General features: G+C 40.8%; 1 protein-coding gene across 6 annotated transcripts in view; it reads right to left on the reverse strand.

Moving 5' to 3' along the window:
• Window positions 1–327: 327 nt before the first annotated feature.
• LOC132127255 (glutamate receptor ionotropic, kainate 1-like) overlaps window positions 328–15,818 on the reverse strand; it is a 65,196-nt gene continuing 49,705 nt past the window's right edge. For 2 of the 6 annotated variants that reach the window (XM_059539038.1, XM_059539043.1), the window contains 5 exons: window positions 8,786–9,003; window positions 6,596–6,821; window positions 3,726–3,976; window positions 2,447–2,599; window positions 592–712 (listed from right to left, as the gene is read on the reverse strand). In XM_059539038.1, the coding sequence (XP_059395021.1) occupies window positions 2,465–2,599; window positions 3,726–3,976; window positions 6,596–6,821; window positions 8,786–9,003 (830 nt within the window). In that variant the 3' untranslated portion in view covers window positions 592–712; window positions 2,447–2,464. Of the gene's footprint in view, window positions 713–2,446; window positions 2,600–3,725; window positions 3,977–6,595; window positions 6,822–8,785; window positions 9,004–15,818 lie in introns of all 6 variants that reach the window. The other 4 variants (XM_059539037.1, XM_059539041.1, XM_059539039.1 and 1 more) reach the window with 3 other exon arrangements.

Below are 15,818 nucleotides of genomic sequence, written 5' to 3' on the forward strand. Positions count from 1 at the left end.
TGTGCCTCAGTTTGAGGGAGAATACTTGGGTCAGTCCCTCGAGGCATGCGCTTCGTGTGCAGCAAGCAGAACGTCTTGAACTGTTAGGGTCAAAATGGGGAAAAAAGTAATGGAGAAACAGTCATGCCTTACATTCCCTTTGGAACAGCCACGGATTAGAAGCATCTTCTCTATTATTTTCTGTTGTTATATAATGCTGCAATTAATAAAACCCACGTCACTGATAAAAGAACGCCTGGAATGAGATAAATGCTCAAGAGTGTGTAAAATTCTTTTACGCTTTTATTTCTTAAATCAAGGACAGCACAAGAAAATGCTACCGTATAATGCAATGTGCTTGTACTTTAATAAATATCTCAAAATAAATGATTCCTTTCATTTTCAGTTCAGATATTACCTGTGGACTTAACACAAGACCAACACATCCCACATAATACTGATATAAAAACCTCCAAATTTATGAATAAAAAGCACATAAACAATTGATTGAAAAAACAAACGTCCTCAGAGATTGATGTCACCGGCAGGCTTCTTGCTCGCGTGGCGGTTGAAGGTGGATCTAGGCCATTGTCTCTTTCCTCTGGACGCGTTTGGGGTTACATAAGACTCCAGACAGGCCGGCTCTTCCTCTGTGTCTGCTTCTCTTCCTCAACGCCTTGTGGCACCTGAGGGATATGCCCAGGTCTTCCATCACAGCACTGAAAGAGACACACTGTCAAAAAAGAACACGAGGGCTTGCGTGAGTCTCCACACACACACACACACATGCAGACAGACACACACACACACACACACACTTATAGTACATACACACACTTCAAACATACACACAGCATCCAGTTTGGCTATTCAAATGAATGTGGTGCTTATAATGTCACTGCCCTTGTTTGATATGGTATAAAAAACAATCAGGAAAATACTTGCTTTGGATTTTGAAATGATGTGGAGAAGAGGTTTGGGAGTACATGGTGACTTTTATTCTCTGAAACTCTCATGCGATGACTTCAACTACCACCCTAAATCTCTTCAAAAGAAAGATTCGGTTTAGACTGCAAGGGCACACTATAGATTTGACTTGCTGTATAGCCCATTTTCTAGTGTGATAACGCAGATTTCTTTGTTTCAGAGTGATTCTACTGGTTTTGGTCTGGTCCTCCATGAGATGTTCAAGGCATGAAAGCCACGTCTTTATGCCGCTGGGGACGTGAGAGGCAGATAAAGACGTTGTGAGCGGTGAATTCGCTCCCGGCTGATTACGGTTATCCTGTGGGCTAATTTCAGACCCTGTAATCTAAGACTTTTTAATTGTCCTTTCTCTTTGAGGGCATCAATATTTAATCAAGTCATTATGAAGACTCTTCTCTTGATGTCATTTCTCTGCCAAATACAGCTAAAGTTAATTACATTCCAGAGAATGATACCAGTGTTTCACAACTACGCTCAGTGTCAGGTGTTTGAACAAAGAAGAAGTGAATGAGTGGAGTTCACTGATTGAAGAAAAAAAACAAAAAAATATAATTGTTAAAAATATAATTCATATAGCGGTGTCAAATCGATTAATTGTGATAAATCACATCCAAAATAAAAGTTTGCTTACATAATATACGTGTACTGTGTATATTTATGTGTATATAAAAATACACACACATACATGTATATATTTAAGAAATATTCACATGAATATATATATATATATATATATATATATGATTTATATTACACATAATGTATGTGTGTGCATTTATATACACGCATAAATATACGTATAAAGTACACACACACATTAAGTAAACAATTAACAATCATGATTAACTGATTTCAAACATCCTGTATTCTAATTTATTAAAGTGAATCCAAGATTATAATAAATATTCCTTAAATATCTGACAGTCTTGGCCAATCTTGAGTAAATGGCAAGGAAATGCACATACTTTGTATGGACAATATAGTGTCACAGATTTATCTAAAATAAATCCTTTAGACAAACCATTTTCTGTTTTGCCTCTCTACTCAAGAATCAGGGGGTTACAGCAGAACAGATCATTATCATAACCCTCATGATAATTATCATTACCTTCACTGTGCGGGCAGATCTTTTGATGGAGCAATGAGAACATGAAAGGCAGAATTTAGGCCATCAAATCTAGAAGGTCAATTATTTTTGCTGCGAATGGCCGTAATTGAATAGCTTCTACCAATAAATAAAAGTTTCAGAGAGCACTCCATTTCTTCTCTGTCTGCAGACAGGGTGTGCAATGAGAAATGAAAGTGTTCTTCATCTCCTTGACATAATGATTACATAATGATCTCCTTGAAGACTAAATTTCTGAGCCGCATGGGCGCTGGATTGAGGTCAAGAGTTTGGGCAGATGGTTTGGAAGTAACCAGTGGATGGGCGAAGGAGGGAAAGGAGTTTATATTTCTTTAAATAACGCACAACCCTTACAGATATGAGAGTGTATGGCTAACATGAAGAACATATGTCATCCCTGAGGAGCCGGCCGCTCTCTAAATCTGTTGATAAGGACGTGCCAGAGGAGGAGATGGAATCGCTTCTTTGCAGCTGCTGGGATTGGACTCCATAAAAGAAACAGAAGGCCTTGTGCATGCAGAACAATGATAAAAATAGAACAGAAAGACAAAAAGCAGGAAAAGATCAGTAACATGCAAATTATTAAAGTGTTAATAAAATATAAGCAGCACTCACATGCAAAAAAAAAAGGGTAAATATATCAGTTAACGTTCATCTTTGTTACGATACTAACCATTGATAATCAAATAAATACCCTCATGCAACTGCAAAAATGTAAATAGGGTTGTTAATAGTTTGGGATAAATTTGACCAGTTATTTTTTTTATTTTATGTAGAATGTGCATATATATAATAATTATACATTTTATACATGCAAGTCAAGGCAATTTAATGTTTTTAAAAATATATAGTTACATAACGTTTTAAGATTTTACATAGAAATATATTTGCATATTTTATTAAAAATATGAAATTATATATATATATATATATATATACACACGTACATAATTGACATTTTACTTAGACATTTCTTATCTTTTAAGTCAATGCAATTTTAACTGCAATAATTAGTAAATAATCTTTCCCCAGTCTTTACCTATATTATAAACTAACCACAAGTGTCTGATGGCCATCTTATTAAAGAAATTATATTTCATACTTTGAATTTTAAAAACTAAATTCTGCTATGAGTGTAAATGACTTCAAATCCAGATGGGATGTTTAACAAAAGTGATCTATAGATCAAACAAAACAATTAAAAAGTCAAATAAATGCATTCCAGACATATTAAAATGACTGTTGTGCATCAACACATAAAATTTTACACTTCACATCAAGCTGCTTTAATTGCTAAACTGTGCTGAAAGCAGCACTTTGTCATCCAGATCAGGTAATAAAACTTGCAAGAGCATGATAGTGTACTACATCAATTTTTTGACTCTCTTTTTTGCTATGTATGTCATGCAAAACAAGCAAAAAAGTTTCAGAAATGTAGAAGTAGAACACCTGCATGATAAACAGCGTGTGCTTTACGTCTGCGACAGGTTTCTGTCCAGTGGGCTGCTGCAAAAACATCCGGCAAGTGTTTCATTTGTGTTTACATGGCTCATTTCGGCTGTGACAGCGGTGAGGTAATTAGCTCCTGAAAGACTCAGACCCCACGGGTCTGTTCCGCCAGCCTCCCACTCACCTCTTCAATATCGCTGTTTTTGCGTGACTTGTAGATGAACTCTCCAATGGCCACGAACACAGACAGCACTAGACCAGCGGCCAGCACGATGAAGATGCCTCCGATGTTCTCCACACCCAGGGCACTGGCCTCTTTGTTGTCCTCCTCAGGGCATCCGTTACCTCGCCACCATTTCTCCTTCATCATGTGCAGCTTTCCCTCTTCCTGGAGCTGCAGGATGGCAATGGTCACCTTGTCCCGGTAGGGTGAGCCTGCAAAAAAAAACATAGTTCTTTAGGTGGGGTCACGCAAAAAACACACCAAAATATATATTTTTTAAAACACACAGAAGTCACACTAAACTTCAGTAATTTTAATTTAGAGATGGAGATCATATTTTGGTATTGCAACTTTCTTCAGGCATTGTTTTTCCATATTGTTAGAGTATACATACAATACAGTCTACTTGTTTCAAAATGCATGGAAATGCAAAAACTTATGTTTAAAATCGAATATATAATTAACAATATTTTCCAAAAATTTACTCATGTTATGAAAATTGCATTACCCGAAGTACTTAATAATGAAACCTTTTTAGATAATGTTTTCCAGAGACAGGTGTACATTTTTTGTTGATAACTGCACAGTCATTTGATACAAAGCAAATACAAGCTCTACTTTTAATTTAAACAGTATTCATTTTGTTTCTTTAAATATAAATTTCTAAATTTCATCAAGGAGCATCAAGTCGGAAGTTGGAGACAAATTTCTGAGATATCTTGCATTCTACTTGCATTCCATCCGGTGCTGATGGAATTCAGCCAATAAGTAGGACAAAAAAAAGCAAAGTAAATTCAATGGGAACTCAGTAACTGTGTTGTGTAGTGTTTCCTTCTATAACAAATTCCCAAAAGCACGTAGAAAAGCCACCACTCTTCTTGCCTTAAGCCTACGTTACACAAGGCAACTTTTTGAGCAATTTTGTTGGTCAATCAGGTGAGACACAGGGCCCACGACTGATCTTAGGTATCCAGATATAGAAAGTTATATTTCTAATTTCCACTCTCAATGAAAAAGTGCCTAAGCAACATTACCTTGTGTACCTTAAGACTAGTAAGCAGGGCTCGAATTGAACATGCTACAGGCCTGATATAAAATAACAAATAACTTGCATAAAGTGTAAATATAAAAAAAATGAAAATCTGTGGAACAATATAAATAAGAATAAAAAAGACTCACAGCAGTCACCTTTATGTAAAAAAACTAAAACAAATTACTCATAGTTTAAATAAAGTAAAAATCAGCAAACAACAAATAAACCAAATAAAGAAATGAAAAAAACTTCCAAAATCAGGTTTGTTGAAGGGCAAAAGTCAACAGGCCTTTCAAAATCCCAAATATTGCAAACAGGAGCTTTTGGATTTTGTTTCAAAACTAAATCTTCAGCCCTTGTCTCATCTTTCTCACTTCATTCTTGTCGGTCAGCTCAACTCACTCTCCTCACATGATAAATGAAATATTAGTCCTACTGATGATTTGTGATGCGACTGTCCTTCAGCACTCTGCATTGAGCAGCCGCGTTCAGTTTAGAATGGTATTGATAATTAATAAAAAATTAAAATGACGGTGGATGGCAGTGCCACGGTGGGCAAGAGATGTTGCTGGTGTTGTGGTCTAATACCGGTGACACCATCAACACCATCGCAGCAAGCCTACTGTACCACCTACTGGCGCATTTATTGTCATCATTATTTATCCATGACAGACCTAAATCAGACAAGGTGCCAGCACTACCAGCACAAAAACCCATTTAGCAAAAAATTGACCAAAATTCCTCCATTTCTGGCACCAGAAGGGAAAAAAAGCTTATAAATAATCGTTTTTTTAATAAGGCTAATTTCCATTAAATAAAAACCTTGGTCCCGCTTTATATTAAGTGTCCCTAATACCTATGTACTTACATAGTAACTAGATGTGTACATAGTATGTAACCACACATTGGTACATAGTATCTACAGCTGTAATGTTTGTCTAACTACACACATGTAATAACCCACTGAATGGTATGTGTAAGTACAAATGTGTAACAGGACATTGGTAACAACACTTTTTGGTAATGAAAGTGCAAATGTGTAACAGGACTTACAGCACTTTTTGGTAAAGAAAGTGGTACACTTCATATTAGATTTATCATGTAATTACTCTGATGTTACACAGCAGCAGCCAGTAAGTTAGGCTTTACATATAAATTGTGGTTGGTGTCCAGAATGTTACACTTTATATTGTGGACAGTTCCCGAGGAGCTTCCATGCAAGTACACTGTACACTGATATAACAGTTGTGCACTGACTCAAGTTTCAACTCCTCCCACTTTACATCTCCCTAAACCTACCCAGCTCCACCCCCTGGATCAAATAGTTCCTATTACTCTTATACATGTTGTTGTTACAAAATGTAGTAACATAATTCCATTTACAAGAGCACTAAGTGAAGTGAAAAAAAAAACTGTTGTTACCAATGTCCTGTTACACATTTGTACTTACACAAACAATCCTGAGGGTTGTTACATGTGTGTAGTTACAGAAATATTACAGCTGTAGATATTATGTACCAATGTGTACTTACATTGTGGTTACATACAAGTGTAGTTACTACGAAAGTACACAAGTATTAGGTACACAATAAAAAGCAGGACCAAAACCTTTTTAACAATTACACAAATTTTGTAATCATTATGTAAAATTTGCTACAGGTACCCCCACCCCCAGCCCAGATGAAAAAGAATTGACCACACCATCCCCCCTGAAATATTTTAACAATTTGACCAAAGCTAGTAAGGGTACAGTTAGGCGGCTAAATAGCTTGTCAGACAATATGTGGGGCACCATTACCTATCGGTGTCCCAACTCCATAGCCCTTAGAGTCGATCAGGCCTCCAACCTGGGTGAGGTTGCAATTTCTCTGGGTGATGTACTCTATGCTGGTGGACTCCATGAGGAGGGCATAGTCGGTGGTCAGGACTCTGGTAATCCCTTCCTTGTTGTTCTTCACCAGGGCTGTGGTCTTCCTGCTGCTCATGAATGCCCACATCTTCTCGTATGTTGAGATTTTTGATTTCTAAAAGCAAATAAAGAGTTTCAGAGAGTTGATTCGGTCTTCAAAAAGCACAATATAAAAGACATGATTCACGCCACCTGGATCAATATTTCTTTTCATTCTTTCAAGTTCTTGTCTTCGGATCTTGTTCTTTCATCAGCTACTGGTATGGGCTTTTCAAGTCTGATAAGTTCTCCCTGATCTCTCATTAGGCTGAGTCAAAAGGGGACAAGTTGTAAAATTTTGTGTCTGAGTGTGACAGCGGACAGCAGGGGGAAAATGGGACAGCTGTGCGCTAAACCTCTCACAGCTGATTTGATTTCTTGGTCCTCCACAGTCCTGTATTTTTCTAGATATACGCGGATGTAATCATAGCCTACAATCTCGGTGGATAAAGCTCACATCGGCCTCTGTACACACTTCTGTGCTTTATCTGTGTCACTTGTTTGTCTTTCTCTCTCTCTAAATGATGAATGGTGCATATGTGTGGCTCATGCTCATAATATAGATCACTGGATTATTGGAATTACTGGAATTTTAGATGGCCGGATTGGTGGAGGTAAATAGAGTTCAGGAGGATTTCAGGGAGATTTGTGAATGTGTACGCTTGAGGTATTAGCAAGGACTCTGTGATGGCATCCTAGAAAATGAAAAGAATCAGACCTTTGTCACATTTGAATCAATTAATTTCATGTGACTGAAAGATTAATTTATCGGTTATACTGTTGCACATAATATTTAAGTGCAAAAACCTGCATTCAATATATATCCTTGATATTATATGATTCTATTTAATATATTATATTCGATTGTAAAATCTAATTTCCCGTTTTTATGTTTAGATGACGTCTGCTGTTATATAAATTATTTGTAAAAAAAAACCCTAATCATTTAATAGCAGTTTATTATGCAAATAGTTATATGTAGTTATATATAAACAACAAATTTGGACAAAGAAATAAATATAAAAATAGATATATATTTCTATTTATTTATATACAGTATATTCATATACAAATTTGGGTTCTTTTGGATGCATTACATTTATCAAAGTGACAGTAAAGACATTTAATGTAACAGATATATATATATATATATATATATATATATATATATATATATATATATATATATATATATATATATATATTCTTTTCTTTTCTTTTTTACTTCGTTAATCAAAGAATCCTGTAAATGGACCACAGTTTCCACAAAAATATTAAGCAGTATACCGGTGTCCAACATTGATAATAATAAATGTTTTTTTGAACAGCAAATCAGCATATTAGAATGATTTTTTAAGGATCATGTGAAAATTCAGCTTTAAAATCACAGGATTATAATACATTGTAAAATGTATTAAAATAGAACAGTTTTCACAGTATTTGATCAAATTAATGCAGCCTTTTGAACAGTAATACATACACACTATATACACATTTTTGAAAAAAAAAATACTATAAAATTTTATTATCGGTTATCGTGTGACTACGAACGGTTATAAGCAAATTGTGTTTAGCACAAATTTTGATCTGTGTTTGCATTGCCACCTGATATAAATTCTTAAGTGAGTCTGCCACTAAAACATCCCAGACAGTGTGTGCAAAATAAACAGCACAATTATCGATCATAATCTATTCGGAGAATTCCCCTTTCAGTATGAGGGGACATTTATTGGATGTGATGTTTTTTTGGTTAACACACAACTCGAAACTCATCTGTGTGTGACGCTGCATAAATTTTATTAGTTTGCATCTTATCATGAGACAGATGCACAAGATTGATCTTCTTACTACTTTTTACTTCCTAGCAGAAATTCAATAAACTTACTCCTAAAAGCTCCAGCTCCCTCTGTGCAGGCGGCCTCTTGTAAAATTGATAATTTGCTGAGTGTGTTGACTGTGGCTGACAGTTCCTTCTGTATTTCAATAGCTTTCATGTGAACAGTGTGATGGGGTGCATCGATCCTGCATGTAAGATGTTACCTTAAAGAAAGTCATTGTGGAGCCATCTCTCACTGCTCCATATTCAATTCTAGTCTGCTTGGCTAAATCGTCAGCTGAATCGATTGGGGAGTCCATTCTCTCCACTGTGAGGAAAGCAGCCAGGTTGGCTGTGTAGGAAGATATGATGATTAAAGTGAAGAACCACCAAATCCCTCCCACGATTCTGGTGGACAAAGCCTTGGGCATCAGCTCAGATCCTGAAATAACATACAAGCGCTTAGCAAAACAGACAGTGGCCACAAGTATTTGGACTCTTAAGCCATGCTGAAAAATGTTTGAATGTCATTGCAATAGATAACAAAATACTGTCACAGTGTCTGGGTTGTGTTCCCTGGGTTTCCACTAGGTGTCCTCAGTTCCCACAGTGTTTATCATTTATCACTTCCTGTCTCCTTATTTGGTCACCTTCCTCCTTGTTTAGTTAATTGATTGTTCCCCACCTGTCTCCTGTTTCCCCATCATCCTTTTGTGTATTTATACCTGGTCTGTCTGAGTCTTAGTCACGGAGTCCTTGTTTAATGTTGATGTTTATTCATGTCCGTCATCTTGCCTTGCCTTGTCTTCGTGTTTTGTTTATGTTTGGATTTGTTGGATATCGACCTCTGCCTGGACTGTTTATTCTTTGGATTGCCCCTTTAATAAATACATACCCGCAATTGGTTCTCTCTCCTGTGTTTTCCATAACACCGAACGTGACAGAAGGACTCCGTCACTGCAAGAGCCAGCGGTATGTCGGCTTATGTCTCCTCCCCAGCCACAGTGCGGGAGAGGAGTGGATTTGAAGGAACTCGTCTGGTGGTTTTCCGGGGAACCAGAGGAGGTCGCCGAGGAGGGAGTGGTCGAGAGGATACTGAGCACCGCTCTCAACCAGGGCCGCCCTTCGACCCGGGGCTCGTGTGGGATGGATTAGAGCCACCGTCTCACCATGGCGGACGGAGAGGAGAGAGGAAGCGCACGTCCGCCACAGTGGCGTCACTGCCCATGATGGCCGCTAGTCCAGCGCCACGAGGCAGGATGGACGCCAACACAGCACCACAACCCAAGGCGATCACGAGTCCAGCGCCACGGTGCAAGATGGCCGCCAGCTCAGCGCCAACGCCCAAGAGGGCCGCTGACTCATTCTTGGACTATTTCGCTACGCTGTCCAAGATCCTAGAGATTCCCAAGACGGTTGACGTCATGGCTGCTGAGCCAGCGCCACAGCACAAGATGGCCGCCAGCCCAGAGCCACAGCACAAGATGGCCGCCAGCCCAGAGCCACAGCACAAGATGGCCGCCAGCCCAGAGCCACAGCACAAGATGGCCGCCAGCCCAGCGCCACAGCACAAGATGGCCGCCAGCTTGCAACCACAGCACAAGATGGCCGACTCAACGCCTGAGTCTCCAGACAAGGTGTCACCGACTCGCCAAAATAGAGGGCGGAGGAGGAGGAGACAGGCGTCTACCGTTCCTCAAAGCCCAGAGGACGTTCCCGAGGCGGTGCCCGATGCTGTTCCGGAGGCCGAGGCGGTGCCCGATGCTGTTCCGGAGGCCGAGGCGGTGCCCGATGCTGTTCCGGAGGCCGAGGCGGTGCCCGATGCTGTTCCGGAGGCCGAGGCGGTGCCCGATGCTGTTCCGGAGGCCGAGGCGGTGCCCGATGCGGTTCCGGAGGCCGAGGCGGTGCCCGATGCGGTTCCGGAGGCCGAGGCGGTGCCCAATGCCGAGGCGGTGCCCGATGCTGTTCCGGAGGCCGAGGCGGTGCCCGATGCTGTTCCGGAGGCCGAGGCGGTGCCCGATGCTGTTCCGGAGGCCGAGGCGGTGCCCGATGCTGTTCCGGAGGCCGAGGCGGTGCCCGATGCCGAGGCGGTGCCCGATGCTGTTCCGGAGGCCGAGGCGGTGCCCGATGCTGTTCCGGAGGCCGAGGCGGTGCCCGATGCCGAGGCGGTGCCCGATGCTGTTCCGGAGGCCGAGGCGGTGCCCGATGCCGAGGCGGTGCCCGATGCTGTTCCGGAGGCCGAGGCGGTGCCCGATGCCGAGGCGGTGCCCGATGCTGTTCCGGAGGCCGAGGCGGTGCCCGATGCCGAGGCGATGCCCGATGCTGTTCCGGAGGCCGAGGCGGTGCCCGATGCTGTTCCGGAGGCCGAGGCGGTGCCCGATGCCGAGGCGGGACCCGATGCTGTTCCGGAGGCCGAGGCGGGGCCCGATGCTGTTCCGGAGGCCGAGGCGGGGCCCGATGCTGTTCCGGAGGCCGAGGCGGGGCCCGATGCTGTTCCGGAGGCCGAGGCGGGGCCCGATGCTGTTCCGGAGGCCGAGGCGGGGCCCGATGCTGTTCCGGAGGCCGAGGCGGGGCCCGATGCCGAGGCGGTGCCCGATGCTGTTCCGGAGGCCGAGGCGGTGCCCGATGCCGAGGTGGAGGCCATTCCCGATGCGGTGTCCGAGGCCGCTCCCGATGCGGTGCCCGAGGCCGCTCCCGAGGCCGTGACCGAGGCGGTGCCCGAGTCCGTTCCAGAGGCGGTGCCCGAAGCCGAGGCGTCTCAAGTCTCCACAGGCAGTCCAGAGTCGAGTCAGGTTCCAGTTAACCCTCCAGAGGCGAGTCAGGGGCCAGTGAACTCTCCAGAGTCGAGTCAGGTGCCAGTGACCTCTCCAGAGTCAGGGCCAGTCACCGTTGAACTTTCAGAGTTAAGTCAAGTCACTGGGTGGTCTGCTGCTCCGCCCTGTTGGACTCCGGCATCGACCACAGGGGCGTGGTGGTCATCTGCTCCACCCTGGAGGACTCTGGCCTTGACCACAAGGGTGTGGTGGTCTTCCGCTCCGCCCTGGGGGGCTTCCGCTCTGACCACACGGACGTGGTGGTCTTCCGTTCCGCCCTGGGGGGCGTTTGCCCTGACTACACGGTTGTGGTGGTCTTCCGCTCCGCCCTGGAGGACTCTGGCCTTGACCACAAGGGTGTGGTGGTCTTCTGCTCCGCCCTGGGGGGCTTCATGTTGTTGTTTTTTTCTCCTTTTGTTTTTGTGTTAATGTCGGTCCCTGTTCCTTTCTGTTAGTCTGGCCCTCCGTCCCTCCCCCTGAGCCTCCACCTGTCCGCCTCCCTCCTGGTCTCTGTTTTGTGTCTGTCTTGGAGCGTCTGGGAGCCGCTCCTTAGTAAGGGGGTACTGTCACAGTGTCTGGGTTGTGTTCCCTGGGTTTCCACTAGGTGTCCTCAGTTCCCACAGTGTTTATCATTTATCACTTCCTGTCTCCTTATTTGGTCACCTTCCTCCTTGTTTAGTTAATTGATTGTTCCCCACCTGTCTCCTGTTTCCCCATCATCCTTTTGTGTATTTATACCTGGTCTGTCTGAGTCTTAGTCACGGAGTCCTTGTTTAATGTTGATGTTTATTCATGTCCGTCATCTTGCCTTGCCTTGCCTTGTCTTCGTGTTTTGTTTATGTTTGGATTTGTTGGACATCGACCCCTGCCTGGACTGTTTATTCTTTGGATTGCCCCTTTAATAAATACATACCCGCAATTGGTTCTCTCTCCTGTGTTTTCCATAACACCGAACGTGACAAATACAAAACCAAGTGACATTTAACAAAAAACAGCTTTACAAGCAAATGACATTTAACAAAAAACAATTTGTTAGGTTTTTTTAAATAATAATAGATATACTGTTTAAATGGGATGAACACATTTGACATCTGCACTGTAGTTCCTAGGAATTGATTCTTACATCCACTTAAAAGTGTATTTCTTTGTTCAGACAGATGGCTGATGGAGTGTAAAGAGCAAAAAACCTGAAATCTGATTATCTTACTAAGAATAACTTTCTTCTTAACTACTATTTCTTCTTATTTTCTTACTTTAAAGGGTTAGTTCATCCAAAAATGAAAATTCAGTCATTAATTACTTAACCCTCATGTCGTTTCAAACCTGTAAGACCTTTGTTCATCTTCAGAACACAAATTAAGATTTTTGTGATGAAATCCAAGAGTTTTCTAATCCTCCATAGACAGCAATGCAACTACCACGTTTAAGGTCCAGAAAGGTAGTAAGGACATCGTTAAATAGTCCATGTGACATCAGTGGTTCAATGTTACGAGAACACTTTTTGTGCCCAAACAGAAAAATAATGACTTTATTTAACAATTTCTTCACTTCCGTGTCAGAACATCTTACTTTGGATTCCAAAGAGGATTGGTCTTGTGATTTTGGAACCACATTAGGGTGAGTAAATAGTGACAGAAATTTAATTTTTGGGTGAACAATCCCTTTTAAAAAATGCATATACTTCTCAAGAATCTTAGTTTTCTTAATAGTGGTTAAGACAAAACATTATATCATAACAGTCTTTGTAAATATGTATTTAAAAGGCCCATTTCAGTCTAGAAAGAGTGCAGATAAATGCAACAGACTACCAGATCCTGAGAAAAGATAATCAAGATGGTAATATGCTAAAAGATACTAACAATACTGAGAGATAATAATATGAAAGCAATGCTGAGTGCTAAACTCAGGTCTTAAGAACGTTCCTTGTTTTTCATTCGACTGTCATGAATTCAGCCCCTGATTCAATCAACATATACATGAACTTTGGTTTCGAATGGTCAGATTGGATATCAGACATTACTTTTTCCATAATTCTTTTCCAGAATGAGAACAGAAAAAGAAACGCTTTAGGAATAGAGATGCTGCCTTCCTCTGGACCTTTATCTGCTGATGTTGCTCTTACCTTAGAAAGTGGTTTACACACTTTCATCAACTATTTCACAATATTTGTTTTGTTTTACTTTTGTTTTTTACTGTAGAATAATTTCTCTTCTCATTTTTTAGAAGCACTGTCTCTTCTGAGAAAACAACCCTGATACACAGGCATACACAACGCACACACACACACACACACATCCCCGAACAATCACCCACACAAAAGGCTGAGAGTCACCAGGGACACCAGCAGCGTGAAGCTCGCTGTGACAGACTAAATTATTTTTTCTTTCTTTTTTTTTTTTTTTATCAAGGGCTCATACTCATACTAGATTTTAACCTTGAGCTTAATGATAAATCTAATGTGTGTTATTCTAACTGGGACTTTTTTACTATGGTTGGATAACTTAAAGCACTGATAGATAGCTAGAAAATGAAACCGTCATGGGAACTGTACTTCATCTTTGAAAAAGCCAAGAAAAACTGAATCCTTATCTTGGATGAACCTTTTTGAACCTATCTTTATAAGCAAAGTCACCATTCTGATTAACTATGTGTGTTATTAAAATACATGGGAGGAGAACATCCTATTAACTGATTCATTTGTGGCAATTTTGTAGTTAGAAAGACATACCTAAGTCTGATATATGGTATATAATATGATATATGAAGCTGCAGTGATTGTCTTTCATGCACAGATACCCAGGTGAGGTGGCTGGAAGTTGAAACGATAGCACAATTCACAGTGTATGTGTGTGTATGTGTGTGTGTACTCTATGTGCATTTGTATGCCTTCAGCGTCATGTGGAGCACAATTTTCAAATCAAATTTTATTGCCAGCTATAATTATTACCCTTGATCTGATACATCTAACAGCAGTGATTACCCACCAAAGCAGTCAGCAAAAAAGAAAAAAAAAAAACACTGCCATACATGCTGTTTTCATTTAAGGTAGTCAGTTATAAGAAAAATAATGGACAATGATTATATATTATGTTACATATTTCTTAAAAGAGGGGAAAAAGGCTAATGTAAAAGTGTTTACTATCTTTCAAAGCACTCTGCTAGCATTAGTGTATCTAAAAAGTCAAAACTAAATATGAACCCCACTGAAAAGTAAAAGGAAAAACTAGGCTAGTTGGCTAGTCAGGTTAGCTAAAATAGTAAATAACCAGCTTGACTTGGCTGGAAGATCAGCTGGTCTCCCAGTCTGAGAAGTTAAAGAAGTGGTCAAAACCAGTCTGCAAACCAGCTATGACCAGGCTGGAAGACCAGCTAAAACCAACATTTTTTTTTCATGATCTTGACCTTTCAGTGATGCTTATGCTAATAAATCCCTTTGAAATATATAAACATTTTTACATTAGCCACCTGGGGAGCAAGAGCTCACTGACAGACACCATGAGGTGTGTTTGTTCCTTTGAAAATGCTGTCTGTGTTGCTTCTCTCAGATAATTAGCATAGCTAAATGCTAACTACTGACCTATGTCTTACTCTTAAATGGCATGGGGAGAGCACAACTGTCAATCATAGTTCTGATTTTATCACAGTGTAAGATTAGACCACAACTTCAATCTATTCACTGAAGCAAAAAAAAGAAAAAAAGAAAAAGGAAAATAAAACAGACAGCTGACGAAACCCCAAACAGAACCGCAGAGGCTAAACTTTGAATAATCCTCTTAAATATTGCTCTGTCAGCTTCATGACAAAAACAAACAGCAACTATTTATCGCATGTTCTCACTGCTTTTCTGCTGTTGGCTAATTGGTACAACCATGTATGCTTTAATTGATGAGATGCTTCAAAAAGATGACAAGGTTATTTCAGTAACCTCATGTAGGAGGTTTAGCTGTGGTAGGTAATAATGCAAATACACACACACACACACACACACACACACACACAATGAATAATTAACTAATCAGCCCAATTAGCACTATGAATGTGTGTGGGATTCAAAAAGCCTGTTGATCCTATTTAGGGGTCCATTTTATAAATATATTTTATCACTTTTTATGATAATGATAGCCAGTGTTTCTTGCACCAACAAATCTAATCTAGATTTACATAACCATTTTTCACTCTCTCTGACCTTTAGAATTGAATTAGGATTAACCCGTTATTTCCCGTTGTACCTTTAAGATTGTAGTTTTTCTAAGTATACACCCACTTTACATCAGTGCTAGTAATTTTCATTCTGAAATTTTAACATCCACCAGTGACACAAAATGCCGACCACTGCACTCCACCACTTTTCTGTAAAATTCCTGTTAGTGGTCCTTCTTCATGGCTGAGCGGTTGTTCTGATGTAAATAAGATTTATCTAATATTTCAGAAGAAAACTCTTTGT

Source organism: Carassius carassius, chromosome 45 (genome assembly GCF_963082965.1).
Source record: "Carassius carassius chromosome 45, fCarCar2.1, whole genome shotgun sequence".
NCBI classification, from domain to species: Eukaryota; Metazoa; Chordata; class Actinopteri; order Cypriniformes; family Cyprinidae; genus Carassius; species Carassius carassius.